General features: G+C 44.5%; 1 protein-coding gene across 1 annotated transcript; it reads left to right on the top strand.

Annotated features, from left to right (window-relative positions):
• Window positions 1–1255: 1255 nt before the first annotated feature.
• On the top strand, window positions 1256–11069 carry LOC108802505 (uncharacterized protein C7orf62 homolog). Its single transcript, XM_018574370.1, has 7 exons — window positions 1256–1327; window positions 2472–2544; window positions 3894–3988; window positions 5374–5438; window positions 6101–6302; window positions 9509–9665; window positions 11015–11069. The coding sequence occupies exons 1-7, from the start codon at window positions 1301–1303 to the stop codon at window positions 11050–11052; spliced, it is 657 nt and encodes a 218-aa protein (XP_018429872.1). The 5' UTR covers window positions 1256–1300; the 3' UTR covers window positions 11053–11069.

Here is an 11069-nt window from a genome sequence, read left to right as displayed (position 1 = left end):
TTATTTAAACTTTTATACAATTTTGTTTTAAAAGTAGCTTTTTTTTTCAACCTTTTTTATTTTTACTTTTATATTTATTTAATTGTAGCTTTTTTTTGTTTTTTCTTTTCAACCTTTTACGTTATTTTATATGTAACTTTCGTTTAAACTTTTACGCAATATTCATTTCAATGTTGTTTTCTTATATGTGGCTTTATTTAAACTTTTATACAACATTTATTGAACTATAGTTTTCTCCTATTTAAATTTAACTAAGATAACTATTGCATATTGTTATCTCATATTGAACTATATGTAAACTTTTATGCAATATTAATTTGAGCATAACTATTTTTTGTGTAACTACATTTAAACCACTTTTTTACACAATATTTTATTTAAATTTAGCTTTTTTTTTTCTCTAATCTTTTTAAATATTATTATCTTAAATGTAACTTTATTTTATCGTGAGCTACAGCTCGCGGTATACCGAGCTTTGGGTCATGGGAGGAGGTTAGTATATGTCCTCCCGTGACCCTTAGGAGAACTATTTTACTGTAAGGCTAACAGGTATGTTTAGGGATTAGCTTTGGGTTCAGGTGATAGGTTCAGGTGATAGGCCAGGTTATGAGTTAGGTTTAGGGGTTTGGTTCAGGTTAAGCGTAGGGGTGCACTTCAGCCTTAGGCCTCATTCACACTGCCGCGTGTACTGTACCATATGCAAATAAATGGCTCCATACACATAGCCGCGTATGGAGCCGTATATTTGCGTAGCGTAAAACAGAATGGAACAGAGATGCGTCCGGGCAGCTGGGCGGATCCAGACATAATTGTCGGGATCCGCTCCGGCTGCGGCGTCTCAGTATACTATGAGCTGTAGCTCTCTATATACTGAGCTTAGGGTGACGGGAGGACGCTAGTTTGTGTCCTCCCGTGACCCTTAGGAGAACTATGGGGAAAAGCCCTGACCCCATAGTTCTCCTTTAAACTTTTTACACAATAGTTAATTTAAATGCAGCTTCTGTTCCGTTACATATTATCTCATATGTAACTTTTTATATAAACCTTTACGCAATATTTATTTTAATGTAACTTTTTTTTAATCCTTTTTACATATTTTCCTTTTTTTTTTTAAACTTTAACTTTTTTTTTTTTTAAATAAACTGAAGTCTGTAAACTATTTTTTAAAAAGTATACCGTATATATTTTTTCTTTTTAAAAGTAAAAGTTAAAAATGGAGTCTGTGAAATTCCGGGAGCAGTCGGAAGCTACCCCGGAAAAAGGAACAAGCAGCTATTTCCATCGGCTGCTCAACAAGCGGATGGTTCTGAATTCGAAGGATGACGCGGTGAGTGAGATTTATTTTTTCTGCTTGTACCATTGCGGAGAATGTTTGCTGAGGGGATGAGTGTTCGCTGCCAGTAGTCACCTATAAGATGGCACTTCTACATTTTGAGATGTGGGATGGGTTATATCACAACTGGATTCTGATTGGCCATATGGGCTAAGCGACACGGGCGATTTTAAGCTCACGCTGATGAGATATTTAACCACTTTCTGGTAGCCCGCTCATTAGGTTAAAGCAGGGATAGGTAAACTTCAGACCTCCAGGTGCGGTGAAACATTAAATCCCATCATGCCTCTGCCTCTGGGAGTCATGCCTGTGGCTGTCAGAGTCTTGCAATGCCTCATGGGACTTGTAATTGCACCACAGCTGGAGGGCCATAGTTTGCCTACCCTTGGGGGTTAGAGACACACAGAGAATTTTTGGAAGTTGAAGTAACCAGTGATTAATTCATGGGAGTTGCGATTATTTGATACACAGATGGGACAAAACTCCCTATTGGCCATGATGGAGTCAAGGGCATTACTAGACCTACACCATTGGAGCAATGGCCCCAGGTCTCCAGCCAAGTGCCCGGAGTCCCAGTCCATCAGCCACTTTTTCCTAAGGCCGGCCACACTGGTGGATTTTCATATGAGCATTCGTATGAAAAATCTCCTCGGAACATTGGATAATGCCATCGGAGACTTGATGACGGTCCTTTGATATTTCCTTCAATATTATTATTAACATTCAATTTTGGAATCCATGGAACCACATTCACTGTTATAATCGTGTTCTAACGCAATTAGGGTGTCCCTAACATTTTTGTTGCCTGAGGCAGGGGGTGGGGGTTGCTGTTGGAACACACTAACTTGGGGGGCAGTGGTGGTGGTAGTGGAAGGGATGTTGGGGGGGAGGGGGGCCTCTGCATCATCTCCCCACCCAGCTCTGGCTCCTGCTCTTGCCAGCGGCCCGCCCAGCACCTGGCAACCAGTAATATTTTGGCCATTACACATGACCCTGCTCTTAGCAACCTGGGATGCTCTGCCCAGATAGGGGGTGCAAGGCCCACTCCAAATATTGTGCAGCAGAGCGGCCATGCCTTCCCCCCCCATGTAACGTAAAGCGATGCCGCTCTTTATATTTTTTTTAATTTGTTTTTTAGAAATCAATTCTTCACCGGCTGATCTTCGTGTCCACGACTTCCCCGGATCTGGCGGATAAGAGAGACCTCGGAGGTAAGCCACGGATCTCACCAATAAGCTGTAGCTGTAACACACTCTGACCACAAGGGGGCGACCATCCTGTTATTGGGGTCCAAATGTCTGCAGCAGAACCCTAAATTATCGTTCCAATGAGCAGGATCTCTAAAATTCCGATTTTATTCCCAATTTTCTAACATTTCAAAAAAGATCTATAGGGGTCCATCGAATCATTTAATTAGAAAAGTGCAAGGATGAAGAAATGTGCGCTGGCATCGGTGACGTGTCATAAGATGCAGACGTAGTAATAATGTGTTCCTTAGTAAGGGGGGGGGGGATGAGTGATTTCAGCAAAACAGTTTTTGACTCAAAAAGGGAAATTTCTCAGTTTTAAAGGAGAATTATGAGGCGAGTGATTTTCACTCAGCCTCATAATCTGAGCCGACCTGTGACAATGAAACTGTCACAGGTCGGCTCAGTAGATCGGGAAGTGAGCGAACACATACCGTCGCTCGCTCACTTCTAGATCCATCCATGCAGAGAGCTGTGACTGTCACTCACGGCTCCCTGCAGGGATTCCCCCCCTCCACAGTGCTGACTGGCGGAACGGACGGGGGAGGGCACAGCTGGCTCTCCCTCTGGATAGGCAGAGCCAGCTGTCAATCCCGCAGCTGGGTGGATCTCAACAGCAATGTCGGATCCGTTCCGGCTGGGGCGTCTCAGTATACCGTGAACTGTAGCTCACGGTATACTGAGCTTTGGGTGACGGGAGGACGCTAGTTTGTGTCCTCCCGTTACCCTAAGGAGAACTATGGGGAAAAGCCTTGACCCCATAGTTCTCCTTTAACTCATTCCTACCCAGCAATAGGGATGGGTGCCCATTGGCAATCCGAGTCATTGGTGAGTTCAAGAACACGTGAGTTCCTGGTGGAAACAAACTTTGAGGACTATTGCCCTGCATAAAGAATTGCATGCCCATCCAATGTGATTCCCAGTTTTCTGGGTAATGGAGCCATGTGGCATGAGGGACACTGGCAGAGGCAAAGACTGGCTGTGCCGGAATATTTTACAGGTTGGCGATGCAACTGCTTGGGAAGATAATGTCCTTTTTATGTATTTATATCTTATATGTATTTATTTGACTACAGATGCTCTACGGCAGGGGTAGGCGATCTCGGCCCTCCAGCTATTTTTGAACTACAAATCCCATGAGGCATTGCAAGACTCTGACAGACATGACTCGCAGAAGCAGAGGCACGATGGGGTTTATGGTGTCACCACAGCTGGCCTGCCCCTGCTCTGTGACATTCTAGTGATTTTGTGCACTGGATGAAACGCTTTCTATATCAGATGAATGTGTTTTTATTTCCTGCGGTCTCTTGCAGAATTCTGGGAGCAGCAGTTCCAGCAATATAATCAGGGGGACGCAGTAACAGGCATCTTGCTTCTCTACCCGTCATGTACCATCCATGTTCTTGAGGTAAGAGGAGTTCTTCTCTTGTGTCTCCCCGAGCAACCACTTTAATGTCTTGATCTTTCATCCCCCCACACCTCTCTGGCTAGAGTAGGAAATGGTTAAAAACCCATCAGTTTTATTTATAAGTGCCCCACTTCCGTTTTTAGGGGCTAACTAATACAAATCACCCCAGCGATGACGCATCAATCAAAACCTGACGGGGCTTCTTACCCCTCATGACTTTATCCAAAGAAAAATTGGGCCTTAGATACACTTTTAGGTTTGAGGAGCAACTTAGAAAGTCATTGTGGCACTTCTGGAAGAACTAATAGAGATCCTCAACCACTGTAGAGATCCTCAACCACTGTAGAGAGCCTCAACCACTGTAGGGATCCTCAATCACCACAGAGGGCCTCAAACACCACAAAGGTACTCGACTATCATAGAGGTACCCAACCAATGTAGAGGGCCTCAATCACAAAAGAGATACTCAACTATCATGGAGGGCCTTAACAACCACAGAGGTACTCAACTATCATAGAGGGCCTTAACCACCATAAAGGTATTCAACCACCATAGAAGTATTCAACCACCATAGAGGTATTCAACCCCCACAGAGGTACTCCACTATCATGGAGGGCCTTAACCACCGCAGAGGTACCTCAACTATCATAGAGGTACTCAACCACCATAGAGGGCCTCAACCCCCACAGAGGTACTCAACTATCATAGAGGGCCTTAACAACCACAGAGGTACTCAACTATCATATAGAGGGCCTTAACCACCATAAAGGTATTCAACCACCATAGAGGTATTCAACCCCCACAGACTTACTCAACTATCATGGAGGGCCTTAACAACCACAGAGGTACTCAACCACCATAGAGGGCCTCAACCACCATAGAGGGCCTCAACCACCATAGAGAGCCTCAACCACCATAGAGGTATTCAACCACCACAGAGGTATTCAACCACCACAGAGGTACTCCACTATCATGGAGTGCCTTAACCACCACAGAGGTACTCAACTATCATAGAGGGTCTCCAACCAGCATACCAGACTATCATGAGAAGCCATGTCTGCTGGTCACGCGACTACAGCTTGGACACATTTGGGTTATGATGTGCACTGTTGATATGAGGTATGCACTGAGTTTTGGGGGGGAACCCATGGATTTCTTGGTGATGGGGGGGAACATTAAAGTGTCCAGGCTTCTCTGAATCTTTCAAAACTGGAAAATGTTCATCCTGTAGGGAAGAAAACACTCTGGTGCCATTCCAGACCTAGTCCAGTGGTGAGAGTTGATTTCTGATTGTTTGCTGTGGGATGTAACCCAATTCACATCACTGGTCACTGAACAAGCCTGTATAGCTTTTTATCAGTTGCCCCCTCTCTTGTGTGTTTCAGTCAGGCGGAGAAGTCTTGTACTGTGTGTTGAGGGATCTGAGGAAGATGAAGAAACAAGGGGAAAGGTGAGTGAGGTTCATTTTTATGATTAAAAAAAAAACAACCCTCAAATGTCCATTAGATTACACGCTATAAGGCTCAGTCATTAGACCAGGGGTAAGCAACCTTGGCACTCCAGCTGTTGTGGGACTACAAGTCCCATGAGGCATTGCAAGACTCTGACAGGCACAGGCGTGACTCCCAATGGCAGATGCATGATAGGATATCTAGTTTCACAACAGCTGGAAATCCAAGGTTGCCTACCCCTGAAATTGGACTTGGGCTGTAATTGGGATGGAAGGGTTGTGGTTCCATGATTAGGTTTTATCTGATTGTTGATTGCTATTTCTATATATTATGAATTGTATTAAAAATGTATACATTTGTTATACTCATGCAATGGTTTATGTCTCTGCAAACCCCAACTCTCCAATTGTGTGTACTGAAGTTACACTTTGATCATTTGTTCTTGTCAATGCAAATTTTTGTAAATTTTTGTGATCCATATGTCGGAGGCGGGCTTAATATACAGAAGCCAGACCCTCAACCAAACGGAATTCATCAATAAAAGATCAATTCTGATTGGCTGCTATACATGACTACAGTAATCTATACAGTGGAAGGCTTCAATCTACTGAGTCCGTGTTGGAAATGGATTTCAATTGACATGTATGTGTCCTATTGGCAGAGCGCTAGTGCTGAACCCCAAGATTTTGGTTTTATCTCATAACCTCCCCAACCGCCTGTTCAGCCAGTGGAGCTACAAAGTCCTTGATGTTCCCGGTCAGTACTGGGAAGATAAGTTCAGCGAGGAGGCCACAGATGGCATCATCACTGAGTGCTTGACCAAGATACTCAAGATCGGAAAGCAGCTGACCAAATACCCCAAGGTCAGTAAAGGGGGGTGGGGGGGAGTACTGATACTGGCTAGGAGGAAGGTTCATTGCTCATTGGTGGGTTAGCAGTGACACAGAATGTGGGATCACAACTATAATGTAATATTTGTCATCCCATGTCATTTTAGAATTATTATTATTATACAGGATTTATATGGCGCAAACAGTTTGCGCAGCGCTTTACAATATAAGGAAAACATTACAATCACAATGCAATTCAAGACAAGATGGTAAGGAGGGCCCTGCCCCCGAAGGCTTACAATCTAAAAGGGAGGGGCATGATGCATGAGGAGGGAGCTGTGTGGGGATGAATTGTTTGTTTGAGAACGTGATGGTTCAATGGATAGTTTGGGGAGGGATAGGCTTCCCTGAAGAGATGAGTCTTTATCAAAGTTACCTTTTAAGTCTGAGGGCTTTTCCGGTCCTGATCTGGTCCGGAATCTGGTGCGGATCTGCAGACGCGGTGCTCTGCAGACGCGGTGCTCTGCATGCAGTGCGTTTTTGACGCGTGTTTACCGCGGACCGGCCGCTGACAGTTTAATTTTTTTTTTTCTTTTTTAAGCTCTAGGGGTGTCAGTATGCAGATTCTTCCTCTTACTTCTACCCTCTCGTAACAACCACTTCCCTTTGTGTGTTACAGTGGATAACATGACCAGCTGTATTTGGATAACATGACCAGCATACAGTTAGTCAACATACAAGATATGTGTAATCACTCACCACATTCATTCTTTTGGACACTATTGTACAATGTGAATTCAGCATACAGCTCTGAGGCTATTTCTCTCCCAGTTTTGATTTTTTTTGAATGCACATTTTAGAAATGTGGATAACGAGGTTCGTATAGTATCGGCGCTCGCTGCATCAATCCGTCAAACCTTTCTATGTCCAGGACCATGTTGTTCATGCCTACTGGCTTTCCCTCTACTGCTCCACCACAACCAGGAAGTCCAACGATGACGACATCATGAAAAGTGTAGAAAGAATACTTTTTTTTTTTTGCTAAGCTGCAGTGCGGTATGTTTTTTACGTGTTTTCTGCGCGTTTTTGACGCATTCATACGTTTCCTGACCGGACAAAATGTGACATGCAGTATTTTTTCTGTCGTGACCGGACTGCGCACGTGAGAACTGTAGCCCATAAAACACATAGAGATACATTGGGATGCATTTTTAGTGCAGGAGTGCACGGATCTGGTCAGCACAGAATCTGGACGTCGTGTGAACAAGCCCTAAGGGTATCCATGCCTGCCTCTAACTTCCAAAAGCTAAGGCTCCTCGTCCCCCTGCTCCTATCATTGGTTCTTCCAATTCCAACTTCCTCTCTTCAAGAACTGTGTACAGAGGTCAATTTACATGCAGCCTCTGGTCTCAGCTATAGGATCAACCAAGTCACACAAAGTCAACCTCGCTATGTGTATAGTAAGGCCGAGGCCAAGTTCTGTGGGAAGCTGGAAAAAGGAATCTGGACTGAATGTGGCTGGTAACTATTAAAAAGGGGAATCGCATATGGACATGCTGGTGATTCTGTGATTGTAGCAGTTCTTGTATTGCTGCATGGCTTGTGCGAAAAGTAGAGTATTGGTTCAAATTCACACTTTCATTTCAGCAAAAAGTCCCTCCTTCTTTCCTCCCGAACTCCGTTGTGTCATCCAACACCTAGATAACGTGGTCTCTAATTACTGCAAGGGGGCTTTTGTTTCCAGTCAGGCAGACTCTGTCTTGTATAATTCGAGGGACGTAAAAGGCTCAAAAAGCCACTACCATTATGGAGCACTACCGTGTTTCCCCGAAATAAGACACGGTCTTATATTTTTTTTGGCTCAAAAAAAACACACTAGGTCTTATTTTCGGGGTAGGTCTTATTTATTTTTTTTAATGTACAACTATCCACACTTATTCATGTAGAAAAGTCTTCATGTATCCATGTACAAAAATATGGTGATCAGGGCAATCAGGGGTGCTGTACCTTCCAAGAGCAATTTGCTAACCAATCGCTGGCCAGAATGAGCGTAACGCACTTTCACTATCGATACCTCACAGGCGGAGTGCATTTGGTATCACTCCACATGTGACAGGAGCCGGCGCTATAGAGGAAGCGTCGGCTTATGCGGCTCTGCTCCCTCCGGTGCTGCCTCGCTTCCTCTAGCGCTGGCTTCGTTGGCACCGCTGATTCTCTCCCGCGGCTCTTCAAGTTCCCCCTTATGCCACCACCGGCTCTGGGAATGGTCATAACTAGGTCTTATTTTCGGGGTAGGTCTCATATTTTAGCAATTCCCAAAAATAGTACTAGGTCTTATTTTCGGGGAAACAGGGTACTAAGCAGATAGCAAAGCTTGCGTGCTGTATGTAAGAAATAATATTTCAGCGTAAATATATATATGTCACCAACCCTGTTGGGTTTTGCTTTATTGTTGTTCAAGTAGACCCCATCGCACTCCTGACCCGATATAACCCCAGATAATGGGTGGGTGCTGAGATGACAGGAGATGCATCTGCAGATCAGGATCACATGGTAGAAAAGTCACTCACCCTCCAATGAGAACTTCAGTCAATGTTCTTTATTGACAAAAGAATTGACAATTCTTTTGTCAATAAAGAACATTGACTGAAATTCTCATTGGAGGGTGAGTGACTTTTCTACCACGTTGCCTTATTGTTGTGTATCACACCTGACACACTTGCCCAGTTTCCATTGGCTTTGCATTATGTGAAATCAGGAAGCTTAAAGGAGAACTATGGGGTTAAGGCTTTTCCCCATAGTTCTCCTTAGGGTAGCGGGAGGACACAAACTAGCGTCCTCCCGTCACTCTAGGCTCAGTATAATGCAAGCTGCAGCTTGCAGTATACTGAGACGCCACAGCTGAAGCGGATCCCGACAATTGTGCCGGGATCCGCCCAGCTGCGTGACTGACAGCTGGCAGAGTCAGCTGTACTTGCCCCCTCCCCCGTCCGTTCCGCCAGTCAGCGCTGGCGGATCGGAGAGGGGAATCCAGCCCCTCCCCTGTCACGGGAGAGAGCCGTGACAGGATTGAGAGGTGAGCGAGCGCCGGTATGTGTTCGCTCACCTCCCGATCTACTGAGCCGACCTGTGAGTCTCATTGTCACAGGTCGGCTAGAACTATGAGGTGAGTGGAAATCACTCATATCATAGTTCTCCTTTAAGGAACCTTGACTTTCTACTGTGTCATTCCTCCACAGGGCTCCAAAACCATTCCCGATTCGCTGTTTCAGAAAGCACCGGAGCTGATCATCCCTCAAACCTCCATCCTGCACCTCCTGCAGAGTAGAGCGCTCCTCACGCCAGACCAGTTCCTGGAGGCCTATGACAGCCCTTTACATGTCACCCTGGATTCGGGTAAGTCCAGAAACTCGCAAAGGTTACATTGTTATTCCAATGCTATCAGGCCAATCTAGGTTGTGAAATAGACTCTCAATGTACAGAACAAAATCAGCAGTGCCAGACCAAATGGTGAGAGAACATTATGAGTTTATCTGTAAAAATAAATCAAGCAACTGGACTCGCTGTATCTTTTTTTTTCTTTTCTTTTAGACGTTTAATTCTGAATTGAGAAAACTAGTCAAACGACCAGCAAAACGTCTTCAAGAAAAAAAAAGATACAGCAAGTCCAGTTGCTTGATTTATTTTGTACAGATATACCATGACCTGGATGTATGAGAATGTCACAGACATGGTGGGTTTAACCTTAATAACGTCAAAAGGACTAACCAATGCATTTCGGGGTCCCTAACGGTTCTCCTTCATCAGGGCTCAAGGGACATGAATAAATATTTTATTAGTAATATAAAACTATACAGTGCTAGAAACATAACTATAACTGCAACATTACAAATATATCCCTGTGAAAGGTTGTTTGGACTAAGGTTTTAAAATGACACATAATACAAAGGGATGGGGGAAACGATTAACAGGGCTATTTACTACGGGGTGAAGAGTTTGGGGAAGGCAGGAGAAGTAAACAATCTAGGACAACATAGCCGAGCTGGAGAAGTCATGGAGAATTGAAGACCTGCAGGCTGCACACAATGTCGCCGAGATCACTTGTACAAAAGAAGCGTCGGCTTCCCCGCCGTACATATAGCTCTGCTTGCCCAAAGCAGGGCTAAATGTAGAAAACAACTACCCGCCCGGGCATCGGGAGATAGGAATTCCACACCCCTGCCGCCCCGTGGCCAGGTCTTGGTTGGCCTTGTGGGAAATCCAGCCCTGGTTGTGTTCCTTCCTTGTGTCCTATTCATGTTCCTTTTAGCCCCGGTAAAGCCTGCTAGGATCTCTGAAATGGGTTGGCTTGTCATTTTTGTCAGGGGAATATATCAAAGCTGGAGCAGACAGAATCTGGAGCGGTTGCCCATGGCAACCAATCAGCATATACCTTTCATTTTCAAACCTTAGCTGAACAAACTGAAGAGAGAAGCTGATTGGATGCCACAGGAAACTGCTCCAGATTCTTCTGCTCCAGTTTTGAACAGTATTCATAGTCTCCTAACAATGGAGATGGCACGCCTCTTCTTTCCTTGTACCTCATGGGTGTCACACAAAGCCTGTGAGCTGCCAATCAGAGCCCTCATACACTTCACTTCTATTGGTTGTAAAATCAATCTCCATTTTAAATACATGAACTGGAAATGTGAAGTCCAAATGCTGTTTGTTTGGGAAGACCTCTGAATCTGTTTATCTGGTTAAAGGACATGTGTTTGGGAGTTTAAACCAGACCTGCGTGTAGGCTCACAAGATCCAAAA

This window comes from Nanorana parkeri, unplaced genomic scaffold (assembly GCF_000935625.1).
Source record: "Nanorana parkeri isolate BGI_ZX_2015 unplaced genomic scaffold, ASM93562v1 scaffold2904, whole genome shotgun sequence".
In the NCBI taxonomy this organism is placed as follows: Eukaryota; Metazoa; Chordata; class Amphibia; order Anura; family Dicroglossidae; genus Nanorana; species Nanorana parkeri.
Note: the sequence above shows the minus strand (reverse complement) of the source record. Positions and strands in the feature narration are given on the sequence as shown.